Raw genomic sequence first — 27498 nt, forward strand, 5'->3', positions numbered from 1 at the left:
AGCCTATGAGAACCCATCACTTTGGATCATCAATACTAGTGAATCACAAACACACAGAGAGAATATAATATAAAAAGACACAGAGCTTTATTTACACATACCAAACAAATCTCCAATCTCTGCCTAAATGTTTGCCTTTGTGTAACAAAAACACATTGGGACTGGCTTAGGCACTAGTCACTTAAATATGTTCCACACACAACTTTAATCTACAAACTTTACAAAACACGATCTACTAACCACGAATGGCTGCAAACAGAAACTGCTTGGCGAGGAGTAATCAACAGCTTTCTCTGTCATCTCCTAAACAAGGCCAAACATTGAATCACTGTGGAATTCCTCACGTGCAGCTACACCCAGTTAATCTTCAAGAAAGCAGCAAACTGTAAATCTACTTAAACTGGGGTGATAAGTACTTCCCTCACCAAAAGTGAGCAAGATTTTCTAAAACACACCTCTCTCTCAAAAGGCAAGCCCAGTTGTTAAAGAGAGACAGCCACACGGAAATTCTTAACATTCACTCACCTACTTCCAAAACCCTACGACAAGCCACCAGGGCAACACACTCAGCCAAAAAGGCTTTGCTACATGTCATGATCTGCAAAACGAATACTCCATGACATCACTGAGTCAACTATCCCAAGGAAGGAGCTGTATGAAGGAAGAAAGGAAACAAGAAAAAATAGTTTTTTTAAAAAAAAAACCTCAAGAAACATAACCCTAAATAAAACTGGAAATACTCACTTTCAGTTTGTAAAGACTTTTCAAGTATGAAGAACTTTCTTTCCCTTTCAAGCCACAATGAAACATTTTCACAATCAAGAAAGTCCTGATCAATGGTTTCACTTCCGTTGACGGATGCTTGTTTCACGTAATCAGACTGTACCTACTTGGGGAATATCAGGTCTGCAAGTCACAACCTACGGTGATAGGATGTGCCCATTTCTTCAGAAACTTAGACTACTTTTACCTAGGCACTGACTAGCAGGTAGTCACAAGAGTAGGCATACTCGTATCCTGCTGGCCTGAGCTGAACAGGTGTATGTACCCACAGGCCCGTGATGCAGGAAAATCCTGTTTATCCCAGGTGCCCTGGCTACAGCATTTGGGGAGAGAGGGATAAGCAAGGCCCACCTCTGCTTCTACTGAAACTAGGTGACTCCCACATATGTAAAATGCAAAATGGACTAACAATCATTCAGCACAGCAAAATTCAGACATCAATGCTCCCACCAAACACTGTGAACTCATCCAATTTCACTCCACCCTTCACCTTCTGTCTCACAACATACACCCCCACACACACAGGAGGGTAGGTAGGGACTGACCCCGAGAAACTTAACATGGGTGTTCTCTGGGATATACATGGCAGAAGGCAATTGTAGTGTGAGGTCTTAAGTCCCTGCTCTGCAAACGGGGTGGTATAGACTCTGGGCAAGTTATTTAATCCAAGCCTCAGTGTTCACTGTAAAGTGGAGACTAATACTACCTGCCTCACAGGGCTGCTGCCAATGTGATGAAATCAGTTAATCCACAGAAAGCATTCAAAACATCAACCAGCAGGTAGTGAGGTTCTACTATTCTATGTGTATAATGAGAGTGATTCTGACTTGTATGGGTTCCAAAGGTGATTTAAGTATCCTTTACATTCCTTTTTCACTCCTCAAGGAAGTTATCTGAAATCAGCTCTAACAGCTGATTATGTATTTCTAGATTAAAATCAACCTGTATTATAAGCCTGAAAATTGCCAATTCTGTCGCCAAACTGAAGAAAGCATTATGAACTGAAAGGTGCGAGCTTAACATAACAGAATCTTATATTAAAAAAAAAGTATTAATTAGATTTCCCATTCAGGCTAAGCCAGGATGAGATCATGAAGTCACTCACGGTAACCAGGTCCCTGTGCTGGAAGTGTGCTTTTCCAGTGAATGGCAAAATACTAACAAAAGAGACCTTTGACTCAAATACCGCTGGTACCCGGGGTCTTGTGTCTGTATAATGCCTACACATTCATTTCTTTCTTTGCCTATAGAAAAAAGAAAGTCTGTTTGTTTTTTCTGATTCAGTCAGCCCTTTTCGTCTTTGAATCTAAGGAGACTCCTGAAAAGACTGCATCTTATCAGCATGCTCCAGCCAGCAGGCTGTCCCCCTCCACACACAAGAGGCCAGCCTCTCTCAGCAAAAGGCCTCACCCTCAGAGCCTTTTCCCATTTCAGAGCTAATACCCTGCTGGGTTTTGACAACAAATAAATGAATACACAAGGCCCTAACATAATTAGCCATCTTTTCAGGTAGAGAGAGGTGGGGGGGGGAGGGGGGAGAATACTTAGTGTAAATTGGCTTCACTTCTGAAGTTGACGCTAGCACAAGGCATCTGAGGGGCACTTATTTTAAAGAAAGCCACATGAAGTGAGTTTTAGAGATGCCTGTTGGTGAATCCTGGCAATCTGGACACTGATGTCAGCCAAGTCATCAGTACAGATTGTAATTTTGTAATCCACTGATTGGACTTCTTAATCCAGGTGAAAGTGGCTGGGGCTTGGACACGGTGGGCATGAAAACCAGGGACATTTACCTCTTTTAAAGGGAAATTTAACAAACAAAAGATCCAAAGAGAAGAAAATAGAGAATGGTACTTTTTGACACGGTGGAAACATTTCAGATGGACTGATGCTGGGACAGAGGGTTTTTTTCTCTCTTCTCCTTTTCTTTCTTTCTTTCTTCTTTTTTTTAAAAAAACAAACAAACAAACAAAAAAAAAACCCCAAAGACAGCGGGAACAACAATCCTATGAACAGCCACAAGAAAGTCACCAGGCATCACTGCCATGCATCTGGATCTTAATGGAACCACAGTTTACATGGAGGGATACGGTTTGCTGGTATCATTACTGGGATAACTTAATTGATCTGTCTCTGTGGCTGAGGCTGTAGACTAGAGATTTATTATGGAGGGAAAGGCTCTGCAATACTGTTTAGTTTTTTTTTTTTTAACAAGCATTCTGCCACTGACCTCTAAATGAATTTAACCTTTTCTAAACAGACCTGCACATTTTTAACATAATTTAGAGCTAGGTTTTGTTATTGCTGCTGCTGAGGCTGTGGGATTTATCACAACATGGCTTCAGTAACCTTCTTTCAAAAACAAAAGACCGAAACTAAAACCTGACAGTGCACTCCTTTTCCAGGCAGGGGACGCGGATCTAACCTTTTAAGTGCCTTTGGCGTTCAATCTGCTAGAAAATGTATGAAACAAAATTAGAATAGGAAAAGGCGTGTGTATGACTCAGGCGTATCCCAGTATCTCTGTCACAGGATTTCCCTGTTTCTGAAAACGTTGAGAAAGTGACAGAAGTTCCTGGTTTTCTTCTTCTTCTCTTAAAAAAAAAATAAATAAATAAGGAGGCGCGCGCGAATACACACACACACACACACACACACACACACACTCACTCACATACGTCTTCCGGGTTCCCTATGAATCAGACAGGTTTCTTGGAGGTCCCTAGTGCAATGCAAAACGGTGTCCCCACTTATTCCGGGCTCCTCTGCACACAAAGGTCTCCAGGAAAACCCCAAACTTGTTGCGGGCCGACAGAGCCCCTGGCCGCGCGCCGGGCCGTCCCACCTCTCCGCCCGTCCTGGTCCCGGTCCCCCGGGCATCTCCCCGCCCGCCGCCTCCTTCCGAAACACGGTCACCGCCCCGCCCGGTCGGCGCAGGCCCGGGGAGCGCGGCAGCCTCACCTGCTTGCGGTAGGGCGTCCTGCAGCCGCCGGCGGCGCCGGGGTGGCCGCTGCCGCTGGGGAAGATCATCGCGGGCGTGGGGCGCGGGGCGCTGGGGAAAGGCGGGCCGCGGCGCTCCGGGAACTCCCTCTTGCCTGTCCGGGCCGGCGGAGGCTGCGGCCGGAGACTGGCTCGCGGCTCCCGCCCTAAAAGTGCGGCGCGGCGCGCGCGGCCGGCGACTCTCGAGCAGCTCCGGGGGCCGCCGCCCTGCGTGCCATGGACCGGAGTTCGCGCGCGGTGCCGGCGGCAGCGGACGAGCAGCGCCGCCGCGTCCCCACCTCCCGCCGCCTCAACCACCGCCCCGAGAGCGCGCCGACCGGGGGCGGGGAAGCGGCCGCGCACCGCCTTGTGCCGCGCCCAGCCCTCCCGCGCCTCCCGCCCGCCCGCTCGCTCGCTAGCTCGCCGGCCGCGCCCCGCTCCCCCGGCCTCGGCCCCCGCGCTCGGCCTCCCCGGCTGGGGCGGCAACCCGGACTGCGAGGCGCCCCCATCCCGTGCAATGGTTGGGTCTGGCGCCCCGCATGCCGCACATTCCTGGGAGCAGACACCCCAGGCCCTTTGGCGATGCTTCGCCAGGGCTTCGCGCCCCACTTGGTAGCCCCTTTTAAGGGCATCGCTTCGGGAACCGCTGGAACACCTGGATAGGAAGCCAACTGGCCGCCTTTTCTTTCATCTTCCCCATCAGCCCCAGTTCCCGAAAAGGCGCGGATAATTACTCCCACTTCCCGGTACAAATCAGCCTTCCAGCACACCTCTTCGTCCCCCAATTCGCAGGCTACATTTTTGCAGAGCAAACGGGTTTTTCCTCTCCAGTCCCTCACCCAAATACGCCCGGGAAAGTTTTCAATTTCATTCTTGTGCCGCAGAGCAAGAGTTTTCCTTTAAAACGACAGTATCAAAAAAGCAGTGAAAATCATGTAAGCCATCTGAGTGGGAGATGTGTCCTTCCTGAAAACGACACAAGTGGATAGGAAAGCTTCCTCAACTTAGTTACTAAAGACGACCACAGGGCAAGAAAGGGACAAAGACAGGAGTAATTTCCTTTGTTCCCAGGTGGAAAAAAATAAAAGCCGCTTTTCCCGCGGTCCTTTTCTCAGTCACCTCTCTGAATGTATCACGCTTTGAACCTGTGTGATGGGGAAACCTCAAAAGCCGGTGGTCATGACATGCATGCCACTTCTGGATAGGGCTGATTGCCATCTTTAAATTGGCGGGCTCCCTAGTGAGTATTCCAGTGTCCCGGGATTACATCCATGGTACACACACACACACACACAGGTCTTCCTTGGCTTCTAACATCTTCCTGGAAAGGCCCATCTGCTATGATAATGAAAAAATCCCAGCTTGTCTAACAAGTGAAGGGACTCAACTTCTGGCTGTCACAGTGGAAGCAGCGAACGCCAACTTTCTAGCAAAAGTGAGGCCATGCAGAAGCTTTTCTGACAACAGCAAGTTGAAAAATATACTTCCCAGATATCCTGCTGCTGACCTGGTAAACTGCCTCCATATTCCCTGAAGCCCCAGCAAAAGTAACAAGAAATAGATAGCAAGTCTCTCCTACTGAGAGCAGACACACACACACACACACACACACACACACACACACAATCCTAATTCTCTTCACTTACTTTTTTTTTTTAAGGAGCAAAGGATAAGGTCCTTGGTGCACAATGGCAAGTAAGAACTTTCTCCATAAAATTTGCAGGCTATCTGCCCCTTAAAGAGTTTCAAGATCACAGCACAGCTTAGCCTGGGAAGCAGTGGGGAGACCAGAACTCTCTTCCACTACTCTGTGCGAGCAGTTGTTGTCACTTGTCATTATGACCCAGCACAAATATAAAATGGGCAGTTTTAGTTCCAACTGTTCAGGTCAAAGCTGTCTTTTCCTGAGGACTGACTGCCCAACATACACGCTGTCCTCCAAACCACCACCACCACCACCACCACCACCACCACCACGACGCCGACCAGACATCTATAGAAAAGGCCCCTGCACAACCTCAATTGTAGTGACTGGTCTCTTAGGAAACCACAATCAAAACCACAGGAGAGCAGCATTATTATTTTTTTTTTTTTTATGGCTTTCTTCTCAAGTCATGATGCACTTGCTGGGTCATGACCCATTGGATGCTGTTCTATTCTAAAATGTTAACACGCGATTGGATAGTAGTTCTCTAGAGATAAGAAGAAAATGTTAGTTGATAACCAAATTTAAAGACATGATCAAAAAAATCTGATATTAGTAAAATGTGCAAAAAAAATATTGAAAGAACAAGGACCGACTTTAAGCCTGAAAAAAAAAATCTAAGAATTAACAGCATGTAGTTTATAGTATCACATAAAGTGCTTAAAAATAGAAAACAGAGGCATGTGTTTAAAAAAAAATGTACACTTGGGTTCAGAAGTTCCAAACGTAAGTAGACCTAGAATCTTATCTACAAAGCATTAATACAAAGAAGAAAAGATTGATCTTCCTCAAAATGTATAAAAGGTAGTGAGGTCACTCAAATCCGAAATACCCAACTTAAGGGAAATAGCAGGAATGTGAAACCATGTGTATAACACATACAATCAATGATCATCCATGAGCAAGTAGCTGTAAGAGCAATCAATGGCTGGGATGGAGTCTAGTGAGGTCCATCTAGAAAAACCGACTTTATTATTTTTTTCTAAGTAAGAGATGTATCTTAAAACAGAAAGTGAAGAAACAGACCAGAGAGACCGCAAGCTGCTAAGGTGAGACTCAGTGCTGTGGAGCCTGCCCTCTTTGTAGGGCCTGAGCTAGCTGCCTACCTCCTCCTCCCCCACCCTCAGCCCTAGGTAAAGCTGTGGGAACCTGACCCAAGGGGCAGGCCATCCGCAGACTGGCCAGTGACCTATGATCTGGGTGGGATTGAAAACATGAACGCACCAATCTGATTCTCACCCATGGGAATTGGATTCAGAAAACTCCTAGGGCTAAACCAGTTAGTAAAGAGACAGAAACAACTAGAGTGCCTGGGGGTAGAGAGGAGGCCACAGCAAGCCAAAACCATATGCAAGCCAAGGTTATGAGGAAGCAGAAACTATGAGTAAACAGGAAGCTGACTGGCAGCAGACGGGAGAACAGCAGAGCAGACACCAGGAGCCCTGAGCACTTGGTGGCGAGATAGATGATGGAGGGAGTCCCTGGAGAGGTTTTGGCTCATCAGAGTAGCAGCCCCCTCAAACACCGTATATATACTTAAACCACACCCTTGTTTAGATGAGTTGAAAGAATTTCTTGTCTCTTTGTAACACCCGAGACAGAGCAGAGCTGAACAAATCTGACTCCATATTTCAGTTCCCCACTCACTCGACATACAATTTAGGACAAGCTAGTTGGGGTCTCTGCGTCTCAGATGGTCTTCACAGGATTGTTTTAAGTACAGTGTTACATCAAAAAGGTTCCAGGCTCAATAAATGGCAGCAGCTAGGATTGTCTTCCAGGTTTTATAGCAGTGGAGGGTAGTATAATATCTGATGATTGCATAGTTAAGTGTAGAAGACTGTCAAAGAACAGAAGGGAGGGGACATTGGTACTCCATGGCAAGTAACAGCCACATTTAGCTAAGAGGAGGTCATTTTCAATACCCGCTTGTTGGACAGCTGAACGAAAATGTCTTTTAAGGCCATCCAACTACAGAGACTATCACCAAGAAAAGAATCAGTTTGATGAGGTGTCTGTTTCGAGAGCCTAGCTCCCCTGAAGATTTTCTCCCTTGCTCTCCAGTCTCCTCTTAAGAAGCTGTATGTGAGAGCCATTTCACGACTAGGAAGACCGAGCAGTATCCAAGATCACACTGTGGGGCAGGTCTACACACAAGGATAATGACAATGGAGCAACCAGGACAAGCACAAGCCTGTGTGCCAGCAGGGGAGATGAGACATGGGTCATGATGCCTTCCATGATAGCGAAGAGCTTGCACAACTGGAATCTGAGGATGACATTAGACGACGTTCATCCTACGGAAACCACAGGAAACCAAGACTTGGTTTTTCATGTTTCACTTTCACAACGACCCCAGGAGGGTAGAGGGGTTGTAAAATATATACAATGCAGAGGAGCAAGGGAAAGGTAAGGAAAACTGACTTGCCTACCTGTTGAGAAGAGTAGTGTTGAAAATCGAGGCCTGGGTAGGTTCAAAGACAGAGCCCTGACCTTTCTCAAGATCTGTAATGTTGCATCTCAAAAGAAAAGACGTGTCTCAAGTTCCTAGATGTTAAGATGTGTAACCCCTGCAGCAGCAATACAAGGCCGTAAGTGGTAAGTGCTGGGCAAGTGGTCTAGACTGTAGCGTGCTGTGGGAGTCCACAGCAGGGGAGATCGATACAGGATATAACATGGGTGTGGAAGGCTCGGCTCCATAAATGTTTTGTTTGGGAGCATGCTCAGAAGGAAGCACTGTGCGGAAGAGCAGGAAAAACAGACCTGGACACGGTCCGTGGGGTAGTCAAAGCTGAGATCATTGCTGGGAAGAGTCGAAACCCCCAAGGATTCCTACCCTGAAACTTAACGGATCTCCATGCTATTGAGCCTCTTTTAAGAGAGGAACATGTGGGTGATTTGACTAAAAGTAAAAACAAACAAAATCAGTGGGGCTGAGAGATATCTCCGTTTGTAAAGTGCCTACCATGCAAGCTTAACATGAGTTCGGTGCCCAGCAGCCATGTAAAACACGAGGTGTGGTGGAGCGTGATTCTCGGGCTCGCTGACCACCCAGTCTAGCCTAACTGGTGAGCTCCAGCCACATGAAAGACCCTGTCTCAAAAGAGGTGAAGGGTGCTCTTAAGGCTGACTCCCAAGGTCATCCACAGGCAAGCATATGCACATGCATGTGTATGAACACATCCACGCATGCACACTCACATTAACAGAAGACAGTCCAAAGTACGGTGATGGAGCTAACTTCTGATAGGCTTTCCAACAAGATAAGATACCTCTTATATAGCATACTTCTACAAGTAAAGGTCTACAGTGGCTTCTGTCCTCATACCACATACTAAAACACTGGAAAGACCCTGTTTTATTTGGATCAATTGAGGACTGAAAGGAACAACAAAAACTCATTTAACATTGTTCTAAATCACAACCTTTAATGCTTAAAAAGTAATAGTATAGCATTGGTTAGTATAAGTCATTTGCATGAAAAAAATCTCATTTAAGAGTGTGTTTAAAAGCTCACAAAACTTCTGACTGACTGCTAGCAAAATAGACGTAAAAATATGAGATCAACAAATTCCTTCTATTTCCGTTTTTATATAAAATAGGAAGTACACTATCTCTGGAACAGAACAATATTTTCTAAAATATACTATTTTGCTTTTTATTAAAAAGTTGTAGATCATTTTCCAGATTCAAAGGCTCCCTAGATATGTACAAAATTACATGTATAAAAATGAAACCACTACAATAAAATAAAACTGTAGCTGTAAGTCTAGAATACATACAGAGCACCATAAACATAGCCATATGCTGATGACTCTTAGAAGAAGCTATGCTTGGATTACTCTTAAATCTCTCCTAGTGAGCAAAGGAAAGACATGATTTTTGCCCAAGTGCAGCTTGTCTGCATGGACGATTAACTAATAATAGCTGTCATTTACTGTGCCATTTCACACAAACATATTACACACACAACACATGACAGAATGCCTGTCTCTTTTTACCCAAAGTCACAGATCCAACCCATAGTGCCAGTGGGGTTTGAACTTGGATTTCTCTACTCCCAACCAAATCTGATGTCTATATTACCACTATTAATGAAGATATATATATATATAGTAATATATACTGTACATAGTATATAATTATGTAATATATATATATATATATATATATATATATATATATATATATATATATATATATATAATAGTACTCTCTTAGACTGTTGGGAAGTGGCCGTGGCTCCCATCAACCACAGATCTAGGGAAACATCCAGTACTCTGTGGTACACTGTGTTACCAAATCATGCTGTACACTAGACTAAGCCTATGATATGCATTTTCAATTGAGAACACATTCGAATTACACTGGGCTTACTGGAGTGCAACTCTATTTTAGGTTGAGGAGATCTGGACACTGAACTTCTATTCAGTTGACTTAGGCAAACCTTCCACTATTAGATTATATATTGAATGGTCCAGATATAATTCTGGCTTCAACCTAATACTTAGATATCACTTTACTAGTGGTCACTAAGACAGGCTCTCTTGCAATCCACTTTATTGTGGGGAGACAATAGGAGGGATGGAATTGTGATAGAGGCAAGAAGAACTACCTTCTACAGGCTGGCATGATATTAAGAAACTTCCAGAATTCTGAAATAAAATTGGCAACATACTTTCCCTCAAAAAGTCATAGAAGACTTATTTGAGATTAGTTTAATTGTAAAATTATACGTCCATCAAAACCTTAGCTACCATTTAGGACGTTTATCTCAATGAAAAAAATATGTTTCAAAAATTTTTTAAAGTTATAAATAATTTTGAACATAGTTATTACTCTTTTATTGAAAAGGTTAATAAAAATTAAAAGCTCACTTAAATTTCTGGTACAAAAACTCTAAAAGATATGTTTTTCCCCCTATGTTTTTTAATAAAAACAACAGATGGCTTAGTCTTTCTAAAACAAAACAGAACAAAATCCTTCAAATGAACAAGTTAAAACTTGAATATTTTGTATTGTTTTGGTTTGTATTATAATGAATTTGTACCTGTAGCTCACATTCCATAGGGGGGAAAAAACCCGTCAAGTGTTTGAGAACCTGGGAGAAGATGAAAGTCCATACACTGTGAGTTACTGTCTTCCTGGATTACCCAGGTGGAAGACATCTATCTTCTGCCCTCTTCGCCGTGGAAGCCCGGCATTGGAGCTCCTGGACTGTGGACACACCTATCAAACTATGAGGACCTGTTTTCAGACTATTTCAGATATCTCAAGTTAGTTTCCACAAATTGTAGTTAAACTCACAAGTTCTGAAGGAAAGCTATTATTACAGGGGAATCTCTCAAATTAGTTTACCTGGGGAGCTCGAAGTAAGATAATCATCTATGCACGTGAGCACACTGGGGCCAGAGTAACAGCTGGAGAAAGGAAGGAGGGGCATTGCTAATTGCACCCACCTCTCTGCTAAGGCATCTTCAAAGTGACAGAAAGTTCTTAGGAAAATGAACAGAGTTTGTGAAAAACTAGAGCCAGAATCTTTAAATCATGGAAAACAAAATGAGTTCAAACCTGGAATAACCACCTCCTTTCCATGAGTAAAATTCAATGAGATGGATGACAACTGTGACAGCACATAGCAAACTGTACCTGGGACAAACAAACCCCATGTCAGCTGAGAGCGGTAAAAAGGTCATTATAAGATAATGCTAACTGTCAGGGAAGGTCCCTAATGGGAGGTCAGCTCAAAGCATTCCAAATACGAAAGAAAACCAATGCAAAGTTTCTTTTCTCTTCGGTTGCTAAGATCGTTACTAAATTAGGTCTATTTCACCTGAAGAGGAAGATGCTGGAATAATTAATGACATCCTTAATGGAAATGAGAATGCTGAAAAGCTTTTCATTCTCCACTGAATTATAGAGTTCGAACCAGAATATATAGACTCACAAGTGGATTTCTATTCAGTTGAATATGTATGAAGGCAAACTTTCCAACATTAGGATATATAGCTTAGAATCCTGAAATAGGATACCTAAGGAGCTTACACAAACTCCCCACCCTAAGTGTTTTTCAGAACGAGAAGTTCTGAGTTATCTAACACACGGGGTATACTGACGACAGACCTGTGGCAAACTGATACTCCCAAGTCGAAGAGAAGGCAAATGAGGAAATTCTGGTGTTGTCATGACAATATGACTGATCATGACATCAGCAATTCCTAATTCCAAAGTGTAAGGACACTCCTAGAACACTCAAGCCATATTAAGCACATACTCCCTGAACCACCCTCTGTCCAACCCTCAACCTAACATTAAATACAGTGGCAGAGAGAATGATATGCTAACCACAGGATTATTATAAAAATCTAGATTCTTCTCCAAGAGAGAGGCAGGAGGGAGTAAATAACTTCTGAAGACATTAGAATGTTTGAGACACATAAACTCACGTGTATTCATAATGGTAGGCATAATACATGCATTAACATGTTACCATTCATAAAAATACTTTATCATCCCATTAAAGACTCAGAGATGGAGGCAGGGAAGATGTCTCCATGCTTCTCTGTGAATAGGTAGGTTAGGCAACTTGTCAAAAGTCATGAAGGCCAAAAATACAGAATTTCAAGGCCAGAGAGAATTGTATAAGGGCCAATCCCTACGTCCAGCATACAATAATTAGTCAACAAATTCTTTTAAAAATAAAGCTAGGGTTATTTTATTTTATTACACTTATTTATTTGTGGGAGCTGGTCCTCTCCTTCCACATTATGGGTCCTGAGGAGTGAAATCAGGCTCGATGACAAACTCCTCTACCTTTTGAGCCATCAAACGAGCCCTCAAGAAGTACTTCAATGACTGAATGAGCACTGCTCTTGCTCCTTGGACACACTGGCTAATGATAAATGTCTTATGTCTCTCTGTACTTGCCCAAATTTATAACAAACTTCAATGTCGAATCACTTCTGGTAACATCCAGGGCCAGACTCTATGTACTCTGGAGATTTATAAAGTAAGTTCTTTTGGTGTTCTATACATTGTAAAGTGGAGTGCAGTCATCTTTGGTGGGGTCTCCACAACCTTCTTGGATTGCCCAAGAAGTGTATAAATCCTTCGATTATTTACCTGACATACAGTCCTGCATCTGGGAGGTTTTGTTGGCTGAATGAATGGCAAGAGTAGCTAGCTTTCTTACATAAAGAAATCTATGGTAAAGTGGCTGTTTTATTCTTATGTTCAAGACCATGAATACCTGATTCAGAAAGAGCTAAATGTCAGGGAAGTGACCAAATCTTAAAGAATATATTTTACACATGTTGTTATAGTGAATCTTCACTTTAATCTGTAGATTATTTGGGATTTAAAGAGAGATTATAGCACATGCTACATTTTGTCCCTGTATGTGACTTTTTAAAAAAAGATTTTCATTTCTAATTATGTGCACATGAAAGCAAATTCCTATGGAATCCAGAAGAGATTGTTGGATCCCTTGAAGCTGGAGTTATAGGTGGTTGTGAGCTAGGAATTAAATGTGGGTCTCCGGAACTGCTCTTCCCTCTAACAATCTGTCAGGGCACTCTCTGGATGTGACTTTTAAGGAAATGGAATTCCATGACAAAATGCCCTCTCTTGACCTCAACTCTTAGAGTAAAAAAAAAATCTTCTTGCTTTCCTTTTTGGATAAAAAAGAAGTGTCTTCCTCATGTCTCTTCCACCAACGTCCTATAAATATTTAGATATTAACTCTACATCATGTAATCTAAGACATTACTGATTATAAGTGCCCAAAGTTACTGAGACGCTACCATTAAAAAAAAGTGGATGACAGTAATTATAAGACATCATAAATTATAATTCATACTAATTTCAAAGAGCTTGATATTTGAAGAGTGAGTCTTAGCATCAACAACATATAGTACACAGGTGCAGAGTATACTGCATACAAATAGACTTAAGTATCTTTTTCATTCATAACAAATTCTGAAAGCATATTTTATCAGATACTCATTTTAAGCCTTCCTAGGAACTAAGAGCACAGAGGAAATGAATCACATACTCAGTGCTACCAAGGAGTAAGACAATAGCAGAAGCAGGGCATCAAAATGAGAACGCATCTCCTACTCTCCCCAGAAATATGTATCACAAGGAGCAAGTTAAGCCATGTTTCCTTCCTCAGCCGTTTCCTCACTGTATATCAGTGATTTGTGCAGAATTTATATATTACCAACATTTATATAACAAGAAAGGTTAAAGGGAGTTGAACTGAAATCTAAGTCTTTGTCCAACTCTTCTTCTCCATTTGTTGCTATTAGTGCTTTGAAATGTATCAATTGCAGATATAGGTGGAGATAGACCCACCCCTTTCCTAGTACACAGCAGAATTCCATCTTACACCTCTCACAGATTCCCATCCTTCTACAGAACCTGGTAAGGCAGTTCTCAGTCTTCCTAGGGCTTCAGATCATCAGATAAGTAACTGTTGCGTAATCAGTTTAAGTCAGAGAAAAGACATGTCTGAAATGGCTGTCACAGTCCTTAAAACTTGGAGAAAACGACAATGTGGATGAAAAGAAATCACTTCACAGGCAAGGCAAGGCAGTTATAGGCAGAGCAGCGACTTCTTTGTCTTGGGAGTAACACCTACTATGTAAGGACTCATGTACGTGTTCAGGAACTAACTAGTCTTCTGGCAGCTCCTCTCTGGCCTTACACAGTTCTCCTTATCACTTCACTGCTGTGACCCACAAGGAAAGCAAAACAAACTGGTTTTAACCAAAGCTTTGGGATTAGCTATAAATTTCACTTACCTGTAAACGTTCCCCCCGCTACAAGTGAAAATTATTGTTCTAACCCTGAAAGTCATCTTAAGAAATTAGTAACATACCTTACAAAAGATACACCAAGCACTTAACTCAGGACTTGGTACACGTGGAAGTATTCAAATGTAAGTTCATAAGTATGTAAATTGGTGATGAACAGTACCTTCTAAAAATATGCAAGTACAGGCTGAGGATGCTATATAGTGCTGGAGACTTGTCTAGTACTTACAAGACCCTGAGCTCAACCCCAGGACTGCAAAAACAGAACAGAGTATGTAAGTACTACCCAAATCCATGTCATTATTTCACTAAAAACAAAGCTGCTTGTTGAGGTACATGTTAAATCAATAACAAGTTAAAATTTTTAGTCTATTAGACAAAATTTCTCAGTGTTAATGAGTACCACCTCAGAGTCTCTAATTTACAATCTCTGGAGTGATTTGAAAGTATATGCTATTGTAGAGGCTGTCATAAGAACTTAGACTTCACACCCGCTGTGTGCATGGAAATCATTAAATACATCCCACTACAAAACACCATAAACACTGTAAGAACTGATTTTTCCTTCTTATCTGGGTCTCTCAGTGTCGCTTGTTTCAGAAAATCATAGTTTAGGTTTCTGGTGACTAGTAGATTATGTCAAGTAGACGTACAAACCCTAGTAATAGAAAATTAGATGATTCATTTCACTCCATCACATAACACTCAAAACATTCCTACCCACAAGGAAGAATGGTCAAATTGCTGATGACTATTGAAACTATTCATTGTTTCTTCTCTGGTATATGTTTGGAATCTTCCATAATTAAAGTATCTTTAGCTGATAGGAGTTCACAAACAGCTGGTGGGAGTAGACAAATGTCTTGTGAAGTTGACTCTCGAGGAATTCCAGACAGTTCAGGTGCTGCTATATACAGGAAGTGACCGCACAACGGATGGTTTTTCTTTTAACTGCCCATTTTCCCTTTTCTCAACCGAATTGTCTCATAAGAAAGAAGGAAAGAAAAACAGAAAAAGCCATTTTAAAAGTTGAGATATGTAATTATATAAGAGCCAACAGTGACTCCAGTTGGAAACGCTATAAATCTAAGGGATGAAATTGAGAGGATTCAGCTAATTTCCATAATTGATGGCAACCCCCCCCCAACTGTTTCTAAATTAAAATTCTCTGATTCTTGCTGACTTTCTTTTCCTTCTCCACCAGTTTTACCCCTTAGATTCTCCAAGCTACAACTACTAACCTCTTCAGTTTTCTCCTGTGACCATCCCTTATTTATTCTGTGTTCCTGCCAACCAGTCCTTATTCCTTCCAAATGTTATGTTCTAAGCTTTCACAACAGCTTTATATTGCCTCTGACTTCATCATTCTACTTCCTAAAAAACTCACCTCAAACACAAAGACACTCTACTCTGACTCCCCTGCCCCTTTACCTCTATTTTAACTACTCCTCATACTTTGGGTTGCCCATGGATCTTTCCGCTACTCCTCATGCTTAGGCTGCCCATGAATCTTCCAGCTACTCCTCATGCTTAGGCTGCCCATGGATCTTTCCGCTACTCCTCACGCTTTGGCTGCCCATGGATCTTCCAGCTACTCCTCACGCTTTGGCTGCCCATGGACTTGCTCTTTCCTGGTTCTGAGCTTTGCCAGGAAACAGCCTCTCTTCTTCCATCTGCCAGACCACACTCATCCACCTCTCTCTGTTTATTTTGTTGAAATCACAGCTCATGGTCTGGCTCCTTTGAGCTTTTCCTGCTCCCATTTCCTGAGACTCCTTGCTTTATTTTTTAAGGGCTGTCTTAATGCATAAATTAGGCCATCTTACTACACACACACGTTGTACATTATGAACTCCCTTGGGAAAACAATGCCAAGATACAGCATGCACTCTGTACTATTTACTCTGTGGAAAGGCATCCAGCAAGAGATCAGTACATGCTCAATGACCTGGCTGCACCATAAATCAGCACCTCCCAGTCTCCTTGCCAGTTCGGCACTCTTGAGAGTCTCTGTAAACTCCCACCAGCCCCTATGGCTCAATTCTTCATGATTTAGGACCAGGACTGATAAGGACACACACTGTCATCCTAACTTGAAGACAGAGAGATATAGAGAATGAACCAGAGAGTGGTTACAGGGACACAAAAGATTGGCACAGTTAACCTCAGTACCCTTTCTGTTTTTTGATCCATCCATCCATCCATTCATCCATCCATCCATCCATCCATCCATCCATCCATCCATCCATCCATCTATCCAACTATTATTAACAACTATTATCCACACAACCACATACCTACCTATCTTCCATTTATTATTAAAAAAACTTTGATATAAGATATGTACAAAATACAGCTTCTTGAACTAAGAGGCTAAATAACTAAATATTTTCTTTCTCTTGAATGAACATTTACTTATTAAAATCAAAAATAGTACCAAAATGTATTTTTAGAATGACTGACATAACCGGGGATTATTTTCCCTCATGACATAACCCCTTGAAACTCCAATGGTTGATTTTTTTCAGAGTGTCTGCTTCTTCCTTCTTCCTCTTCAATATGAAAGAGTAGAGCTCTCTGTGAACCACTTTATCTCCACCATCTACAGACTGCCACTGCCATTTGTAGCATAGAGAAGCAGACAAAGCATAGGCCTTCAATGAAAACCACAACTTTAAAAAAGGAGAGAAGTATAAACCTATTAGCTTAGCAACCTTCACCTAAATCTATATCTATACAAAAGGAAAAGATGCCTACCTTATTATTTTTGTGAAAAAAAATATAAAAATCATAATTTTATTCAACTATAAAGATAAACTATTATCTTTTATCATTAGCTAAGTCAACCTTCATCAGATAACTTCAGCACACAGCTAAGATGTTTTCATGGGTGATATTATTCTACCTAAAATTCCAGTCTTATCCCTATATCATATCTATAACCCCAGAATTCAGGAGGCTGAGGCAGGAGGATCATCATCAGTTTAAAGCCAGCTTGGGCTATACAGACAAACCTTGTTTCAAAAGAAGAGAAAGAGGAAAAAAACTAGATCACATAAAAAAATATTTACTATGATGAAGTTGGCTTTATTCCAGTGATGCAAGACTGGTTCAACTTACTCAAATTGTTAAATGTAATAAGTCATATAAATGGACTTCAAAGACAGAAATCATATGATTATTTCAATAGTCACAGGAAAGGCCTTTGAAAAAACCCAGAATCCCTTCATGATGAAAGCCCTAAGAAGAATAATGTTGGGAAGGATATACATCAGTATCATAAAGGCTCTGTTTTGCAAACCCATAGTCAGTATTATGTTAAATAGAGAAAAATTTGAAGCAATCCTATTAAAATCAGGAATAAGATTAGACTGTTCATTCTTTCCACTCCTATTCAAAATAGTGCTCTACAATCTGAGTTCAAGCAATTTATTTTCAAAAGAAGGAAATAAAATTGATTCAAATAGGAAGACAAGTAGTCAAACTATCCCTGTTATCAGATGACATGATTCTAATTATGAGATACCCTAAAAGCTCCACCACAAACCCCCAGAACTTATAAATACTTTCAGCAAAGGAGCAAAATACAAAATTGACGCACACAAGTCAGCAGTCTTTCTATATATCAATGAAAAGATCCTGAGAGAGAAATCAGAGAAACAATTCCATTCACAATAGTTTAAAAATGTATTATCTGGTAATAAACCTAACTTAGAAGCTGAAGGACCTCTACAATGAAAACTTGAACTCTGATGGAAGAAATCCAAGAAGACACTAGCAGATGGAAATACCTCACATGCTCATGGATTAGAAGAATTAATATTATGAAATGACCCTCCTACCAAAAGCAATTTGCAGATTCAATGCACTCTCAACCGAAGACCCCATGGTCCTCTTTAAAGAAACAGAAAAACAATCTTAAAATTCATGAATGTTCAAAAGACACTGGATAGCCAAGGCTATCTATCTTACTAGAGAGATTATCATAGCCTATCTCATGTCATACTACAGAGCTATGGTGATAAAAAGCATGATGTTGGCACAAAAACAGGCACTTAGATGAATAGAACAGAACAGAACACTCAGAAGGCCCATAAAACTATAGCCACTCCCCCTTTCTTTTTGAGAAAGATGCCAAAAATATGCAATATTTCTATATATGCAATATAGAAAAGACAGAATCTTCAGCAAATTGTTGGGGACAGTGGATGTCTACATGTAGAAAAATGAAACTAGGTCCTTATCTACCACTCTACACACACACACACACACACACACACACACACACACACACACACAACTACAAATGAATCCATGACCTCAACATAAAACCTGAAACTCTGAAAAGGCAGGATATGCTACAAGGTAAGACGCAAGTAAGGACTTTCTAAATACGATGCAAGCCCCCCAGGAAGGCCAACAACTGACAGTTGGGACCTCTGAAATATAAAAGCACTGAAGGAGTTGGCTGATCTAATCAACAGGCAGCCCCCCAAAATGGAAGAAAATCTTTGTCAGTGATATGTCCAACAGAGGACTAGACTGTACAAAGGACTTAAATATAAAATCAAGAAAACAAACAACTCAATCAAACGTGGGGGCTGTAGCAATGTCTAGGTGGTTAAGAGCACTGGCTGCTCTTCCAGAGGATCGGGATTCAATTCCCAGCATCCATAGGACAGCTCACCACTACGTGTAATTCCAGTTCTGGGGGATCTGGTGCCTTCTTCTGGCCTCCACAGACACAAGGCACCCATCTGGTGCACAAACATACACGCAGATATAATATCCATACACAGAAAAATAAATAAAATAAATGGGCTACAGATCTGAACAGGGAGTTCTCAATAGAAGAACTACAAATGGATAAACAAACATGTTCAAAAAGCATTTGCCATCATGAGCCGTCAGGGTAATGCAAATTTAAACTACATTTAGATTCCATCTCACCCCAGTCAGAATCACTGTCACATGACAAGCAAATGGTGGTGAAGATGTAGTGAAAGAAGAATCCTTATTCACTGTTGGTGGGAGTATACAAACTGGTACAACCACTATGGAAATCAGTGGGGAGGCTCCCCCAAAAGCCAGAGCTACAGCTACCATATAACCCAGCTATACCACTCCTAGGTCTAAAGCCAAAGGACTCTGTCTTCTACTATAGAGATCCGTGCTCACTCCTTTTCGCTGCTGCTCTTCTCACAATAGCTAGGAAATGTAATCAGCCTAGATGACCATCAGCTGAGGAATGGATAATAAAAATGTGTACACACAACAATTTTGTTCCTTGTGAGGAAAAATCAAAATATGAAATTTGCAGGTGAGTGGATAGAACTGGCAAAACAAACAAAAAACAAAACAAAAACAAAAAACAACAACAGCAACAACAAAAAAAAACACTGAGTGAGGTAACCCAGACTTGGAAAGACAAATGCTTCATGTTCTCTTTCATATATAGGCCCTAGCTCCAAAACTATAGATTTGTGTGTTTATTCTGCAGTACCTGCAGAAGCCAGGAATCCAGAAGGGCAAGAAGGCTGCCTTAAGGGAGGAGGGATAGTATAACATAGCTAACGTAAAAAGGAAAGGAGGAGGAGATGCTGGGGTGAAAGTGTTTAAACACAGGGGTAGGAAATGAGGAAGGTGAGGAAAGAGGATTAACCAAAAAGAGAGGTGTATGAAAAAAAAAACATATGGAAAACTACTACGTTGTAAGTCAAAGGAAAAGAAGTTATAAGATACCCTGCATGGCTCAACATTACTTTCCTGTGCCAGGTGTGGGAGGCCTCTAAAAACAATACAGACTATTACCACTCCTCTTGGTTGTTCAACAGAACTGGTTGATATGACCCTGTTGAAAATATCACACACCTTGGTTTCAGGATATAGATTAATCAAGCTGGAACTGATCTGGAAGCTTCCTTCTTACTGGTTAGCTTTGGTCGCACCCCAAGGTGTTATGCAGAGTATCAGAGAAATAGCATCGATGATCATACTCAACTTTGAGCCCCATGCACTATGAATGCCAACCTGCCAGGTAAGATGGGCTCACTGCTCACCAGCGGCACAACTGTTAGGGGGTAATGGACTTCTCTGATTGAATCTGAAGCCTGTTCCCCATACTGTAAACCTGGCCTAAACCTCATGACTGAGAAGGTCTAAGGCCTTAGAAAAAACTCACTATTATTGTTTACCTACACTGACAAAATGTCAAACTGTCTTCTAAATATTTGTGTTTCAACTAATAGGCAAATGCTGCACTCAGCCTGAACCAGAGAAGCTTCTGTTTGCAATGAGCACAAGTGAATGCAGACTGAGAATCAGAAATGGTTGAGTGCTCAACCCTAATCATGGCATTTATACAACCTCCTCTGAGGTCCAGGGAATGTTTCAGAAGAGGAAGCAGGGGAAAAAAATGTGAAAGCAGTTAGATATGGAGGAGGATTGTGAAAGGCCATCATCTGAGCATGACACAACCATTGGGATCTCATAGCACCTGCCCGTGACTAACTACTGTGCTGGGCCTGCACGAGACCGGGCATACCAACAGTCAACCATGGATCAAGGAGGGAATCACAGAGCCTTCCTGTCCCTGCTAAACTATTAGTTACTGATAGTTCTGGGGGAGGAGCTCCTTGTCTTCAGTCATGTCCCCACTGTGAGCCTAGCAGGCTCCACTGGATAGTTCTAAACTCCTGGCTACATAGACAACTCTGGTCAACTTAGTGGGTCCCAAAACAAAAGAAAAATATGTGGATGTGGAAAGAGACTTGTAGGGAGGAGAGGGAGAAAGATTAAAAACAGGGGAGTGAGAGTAATCAGAATGCACCATATACATACACAAAATTGTCAAAGAACAAACTTAATGAAAATTATATTTTAAAAACCAACTACCTAAATTAATTGGGGGAAAAAAAAACCCAAACACTTCTACTCTTACAGTTTAATTTCAAGAAAACCTACAATATGCACTTCCTCTCAGTGACGGACAGCTCCATGCCATCAAGTTCTGAACTTCCCATTCTTTTGTGTTCTAGCTGGGCCTAGAGGCCCAGGCTTGTAATCCTAGCTATTCTAGAGGCTGAGGCAGAAGAATTTTGAGTTCATGACCTGCTGAGGTGCAGAATGAGCTCTTGACAAGACTGGGCAACACAGTGAGACCCTGTCTCAAAAAGCAAAACATAGTTTGCATCGATTAGTAGTAGCTCACTTGCCTTCCATGAGGCCCTAGGTTCCGTTCCCAGTGCTGAAAACACAAACTGAAACAAATAAATAAGACAAGAATGACAGTATTAGACATTATCATTTTAGTGCTTAATATGTTGGGAAACACTGCTAATAAAGTATTTTGGAGTGTTTATTTCATTCATTCTTATATTATATTCCCCAATCCTTTATCCTCTCATTCTTCTGGCCCATGAGGTCACATCCTCACGAACAGCATTATCCATCTACCATTTCCTTTCACTTAATCAATCTAAAGTAACAACATGCCACTTAAGAGTGCTATTTCCTAGCATGTAACATCCATAGCTCTCCCATTCCTCTTTTGAAGGAGCATTTCAGACAAGATCTTTCTACTTCTCCTCTTGAACTGCCAACAACCCCCCATGGAAATCCTAGCTACTCACCTAAAATTTCACTAAACATTCACCTGGCTTTAGTTACACCCTCAGTGCTATGAAATAGCCAATTTATTCATCTGCAAGCGTTCTTGGCCCCATCCCTCATGAATTAATTGAATCCCTCAACTCGCCCTTCATTGCCAAATGATGAGACATCACCTGAAACTATTTATAGGAAATGCCTTCAGTTCTTTTTCAAATACATCCTATAGTTTTCCATATCTTCTTGGCAGTGTTATCTATGCCAACAGTTTCAGAAATGCCTCTAGTTCTTTAAAAGATACAGATTTTTGCCTTATATCCCTTAAAGAAGTTCCCTATAACTGCACCTTATCCCCACCCTCATACAAACCCCTCCACATCAAGAAGGATTTTGTTTGTTTTCAATAGTGAGTCATTTTTTTTTTTTCAGGATTGAAGAGATAGCCAGGGTGGAAAAGTGCCTGCTTCACAGACATGAAGACCTGAGTTTTGTCCTCAGCAGCCCTGTAAAAATGCCAGGCCCGGTGACACACACTTGGAATATCAGTGCTTGGAAGGAAGAGATTGGAGCATCCCTGAGGCCTGCTGGCCAGTCCATCTAGCCTAATTGGTAGCTTCCAGGCCAATTGGAAACCCTTTCACAAAGAAGGTAGAAGGCATTACTTAGGATGTCACTGAAGTTGTCCCTGACCTCCATAAGCATATGCACATACCCATGCTCACATGAGTATTGTACCCATGCACAAAGTAGTACATTAGTATGTCTTCCATTTAGAAATAAGGAAAGAAGATGTAATGGTTTTCCCTGGACTATTTACTTACTCAAGTTTTCTCTCCCTAAGACAAGGAAAGGAGGCATTTCTTGTTACTTAAGATATCTTGTTTTGGGGCTGGAGAGATGGCTCAGTGGTTAGGAGCATTGACTGCTTGTCCAGAGGACTGTGGTTCAGTTCCCAGCACCCACATGGCAGCTCACGACTGTCTGTAATTCCAGCTCTGGGGGACCTAATACCCATGGCAAAACTCCAATGTACATAAAACAAAAATAAATAAATTTTTTAAAAAAGATATCTTGTTTCTTGCCTTTTCTCCTTCACAGCCAGAGTTATTGAGTGAACACTCTGCCACAGAAGCTTGCACGGAGGCAGCTGACATTCTAGGTACAGACCACTCTAACCTACTCTCTCCTCACCACTCCACAACTTCTCTCTGTCCATCCAGCACTACTGAGCTCTCACCCACCTGCCTCATGGAATTTCAAGATGTCCTCCATTGGCCCCTTCTCTTCTCTGTTCCAGATCTTTTCCATATATGATCTCACCCACAGCAATCACAATAATCTACACTGGACCAAAGAAGCCTGGGTGTATGGTTCCAAGCTCAGCTTTTTGACTGGGAGCCAAACTCATCATGGCCATACTCTCCTGAATTTTTGTGTCCCGCAACACCAGCATATTCTCATTCTTCTCCCCACCTCACCCCACCCCAACCCCTCCACCCCATGCTCTTCACTATAGTCATCCGTATCATATACTACTGAAACTCTGGAATCAAAAGTGATTTTTTTTAATTGCCTTAAGAGTCTAAGAAAAAAGTATAATTTTGTAAAATTAAGAACAAAATTTTGCTCAACTAATATGGCACTCTTACTACCCATTTTGTTTTGTTTTCACACAGAAAGTCTTCAGAGTAGGCTCTGAGAAAAATTGGTTCTCTAATGAGTGAAAACACTCCTGAGTGCATTTGGGAATGCTGACTGCTTCCAAAGTGCAGGGGAATGAAAGCCCCATTAATGGGCAACAGTTGCATCTACGTGAACTAAGAGCTGAGTAGCTGAATTTTAAATTGAATTTCAACCCGACTTTTGGTTGAAAACTTTTAAATGAAAAGAAAAATCACACACTTGGGTGTAATTATATCTACTGTCTACTCACTCATAAGTGACTATACATGTAGCAGAAACTAAAAAAAATGATTCTGCATCATGAATTTCAGAACCTCTCCTCATATTTTTAAAAGTAAAGGGATGCAAAGGAATGAATAATTAAGGGCTCTTCCCTAGTATTTATTTTGATTTCCTGAGCAACTAAAATGTAAAAGGTGGGCAGTAATGGAAAAAGGAGAAACTTTAAAGGCAAATATGAAGAGGATGTTTGCTAGTCTGGAAGTACAGTTCAGTGGTAGAGCACTTGCGTAGCATGTGGAAAGACCTAAGTTCAATTCCCAGCACCAATAAATAAATAAAAGGTGCTTACCTTAAAGTAATTAGGAATTGCTATTCTCTTTAGAAATGATTAATATCGGGTGGCTTAACAAAAGTGCTCTTCAGATCGTATTGGAACGGAGAATGACAGTCGTACCTGGCATGTGGCATTAACTCATCATCAACGTGCCTGGATAGGTACAGCTGCTGGAATGGGGCAGCACAGTGGGAGGATTTTAAAGCAATACTATTTTGAATGGCAGATCCTAGATTCTCAGGCTTGCATGGCAATCACTTTACCCGGTGAACCTTCTTCTCAGCCTCTACAGTGAATTCTTTTGGGGGGGCGGGGGGAGTGCACATCAAGACAGAGTTACTCTGCCCAGCCTGTCTGTCCTGGTACTCACAGATATCTGCCTGCCTCTGCCTCCCAAGCGGGATTAAAGGTGTGCGCCGCTACAGCCTGGCTCAGTGAATTCTTTTTAACCTCAAGAGATGAGTAGGTCTCTTAAATTTTTCAAAACACCTTTTCCTGCACAGTTGCTTTTTAGTTATTTTATATCTTATGAGCACGTTCTGAAGACTGAGTAAAAGGGACCCTAAAATAGTGTTCATCCTTTAACCAAGTTGTTCCCCAATTCATCCAACTAGTGTTGATGAGAGACTCTGGTTGTGCCACTGGATACCGAGTACAAAGGAGGAGTAAGCTGATGTTAGGAAAGAGAAGCGAAGACACAAGAGTGACTCACAGGCTTTCAGCAGACTCCGGAAGAAAGAGAAGCCCGCGGATACCAGGAAGCAATGGAGCCAGGCCCTGCAACCTGCTAAACCAAGAGCCACTGCAGGACAAGAACGGAAGCAGTTCCGGAGGACATTGTTCAGCTCTTCCCTTTCAAACCTGCCTGAACCAAAGGCAGTTACCCAGTTGGTATCCAGGGCCCCTGCTCACTACAGTCAGTCCTGAGATGCGGAAAGGCAGCATGCTTAGGCTCCACTGAGCTCTGGTTTCCTAACTCAGGTTCTGCTTCCCCTATACGTCCTTGGTACGGTCTCACTCCACTACTTAAGATAGACAGCAGCAAGTCTCCATTACAATCAGAATGTCTCACTAAACAAACACTAACAAGGTTTTATGAGAAAAAGAAACAGAGTCTTACAGATTAATTAATTTTAATTAATTTATTTTTGCTGTTCGGGATCGAATTCGGGCTTTGTACTCGATGGGCGATGGGCACACGCTCTACTAATGAGTGCATCCTCAGCCTTATAGGTTAGTGCTTGCCAATCCTAAGTCATTTAAAAAGGTGAAGAATTTAATGTCGTCAACCCCACCTGCTTGCCTAAGATATTATTTTTTTTCTTTCTAAACATTTATTACTGAAGACACTGTAGTACTTTCACCTACATTGGTGGCAGGCACCACATTAATTTTATTCCAATTAAAGGTTGGGGGGGGGAGCCTCAGATGCTTGAACAGGAATAACTAGAAACAGCACCTCCTCTATCTACATCAAAGAAGAAAAAACCCATACAAATTAACCATCCTTCCTCAACTTTAAAATGCATCTTTAATGTTTACATATTTCAATGCCTTTAAAATATATTATAATTTGGTAGCTACAAGTTAAGGTCAATGGTGGCAATTTTTTGTAAACTATAAATGAATCAGGGGCTCTTTGGGTTGGAAACATACATGTTTTATGTTAAAGGAGACATTTTTCTTGCTATTAGAAGCCAGCAGATTTGTGATGAGATGGTTTTAAGAACTGTGTTATATTTTGGGAACAAGTGCTTCCTGTCCAGATTTGTGCAGTCACCTCATTCTGGGCGACTTCTAAACAACCTAGGGTCACAGTGGCTTCTCTTTAATTAGTATCTCACTGCTGGAGGGAGGGTTGCTCCTCAAGAGGAAAAGAATGTAGAAAGAAATTATAAACAAAGGTCTTCAAGGCAACTTAGTAGAAGGGTCAAGGAATGAAAAAATGTCTGGCTTCTCTGTCACCAAAGTTCAGCCGGAAATAGTTTTGCTTCCTGCAAATTAAGAAGGTTGGAATTTTTATGCATGTTTGTTAATTCTGGCTTACTGTGTTAAGACTTTCCTTCAACCTGATAACCTCTGGCTGAAACTACACACTGGCTGTTTAGATGACAAAAAGATCCACAGAGAAGACACACAGTTCATTACATTTTTCTCACTGAAGACCTCATACATTAAAGTTTGGCAGTCTCCAAGTTACAGTTATGCAACATCCCCTTTTGAAAACAAAGTTACAATATGCAGGAAAATAGAAGTCAACTATGCCTATCCAACAGATTTTTGAAAATCTATATTAAATATCTAAGATGGCTAGGCAGTGGTAGTGCAGGCCTTTGATCCCAGCACTCGGGAGGCAGAGGCAGGCGGATCTCTGTGAGTTCAAGGCCAGCCTGGTCTACAGAGCGAGATCCAGGACAGCCAGGGTTACACAGAGAAACTCTGTCTCGAACACCCCCTCCCAAAAAAGTCTAAGGTGACACTTTATATAAGTACATGTGGAAAATCATCTAATCTTATAAAGCCAAGAAAAAAATATATAACTGAACTATACTCACCCCATAATAAAAAAAAAAAAGAATGAGAGACTAAAACTGAAGAAAATAAAATTGCTTGAAAATAAGGAATGGCAAGATTTTTAAATTCTGAAAAGTTTGACTATACACACACATATCTATATCTATATATATCTATATATATAGATATAGATATATACATCTGAATGATTATGTACACACAGATAGTGACAGAGTCAATATGAATATAATTCCAAAAGAGAATTGCATCTTTAAAATGCAGTTTTGAAACAGAGAGGGAAACTTAAGACAATAGTGTGTATGGGTATTGTTCTAGAACACTACATCTTCAGTTGGAAACGATGACACTGCTTCATGGTTCCTATCGGGTACTATTTACAAGAAATCGCCCCAGCAGGGCACCTGTGTCCAGTTTCTTAAGCGTGTGGAACACTCACCCTACAGGACTGTGTTTCAGGCAAGTTCAAACTGTTAAGCTGAATTTCATTCTGGTCTGGAAGTAACTTTTACTCAATTGAATGCAGCTGTGAGCACAGACTACCGTTCCAAGAAACATTTCTATGAGAGTACCATTTTAAGAAATGCAAATTCGCTTTCATTATTTCAAGCCTGAACAACTAGAGTAGGAATGAACTATCTGGTCCCTCCTAGTCAAATGACACTTTTATACATACTCAAGAGAAAACAATCAGGGTGCGTCTGAGTTGGACAGCATGCCTTGTATGCTTTTGTCACCAATATATTTTAATAACCATCTAGCCAGGTTGTTGATAACAGATACAATGCCTTCGTTTTTTTGAGTTTTGTTTTGTTTTCCAAAAAAAAAAAAAAAAT

At 41.4% G+C, this 27498-nt stretch overlaps 1 protein-coding gene across 13 annotated transcripts in view; it reads right to left on the minus strand.

Moving 5' to 3' along the window:
* Positions 1-27498, minus strand: part of Rbms1 (RNA binding motif single stranded interacting protein 1) — a 219632-nt gene that overhangs the window by 130434 nt on the left and 61700 nt on the right. For 2 of the 13 annotated variants that reach the window (XM_059260541.1, XM_059260540.1), the window contains exon 1: positions 11591-11643. The exons of 6 other annotated variants lie outside the window; for them this stretch is intronic. Coding sequence is in view for 5 of the 7 variants with exons in the window: in XM_059260530.1 (XP_059116513.1) it covers positions 3745-3813 (69 nt within the window). In the remaining 2 variants the exon portion in view is untranslated. Of the gene's footprint in view, positions 1-3744; positions 3850-11038; positions 11117-11590; positions 11650-27498 lie in introns of those variants that run through there. 5 more of the 13 variants (XM_059260534.1, XM_059260535.1, XM_059260530.1 and 2 more) reach the window with 5 other exon arrangements.

The sequence above is a fragment of the Peromyscus eremicus genome, chromosome 4 (assembly GCF_949786415.1).
Source record: "Peromyscus eremicus chromosome 4, PerEre_H2_v1, whole genome shotgun sequence".
Classification (NCBI taxonomy): domain Eukaryota; kingdom Metazoa; phylum Chordata; class Mammalia; order Rodentia; family Cricetidae; genus Peromyscus; species Peromyscus eremicus.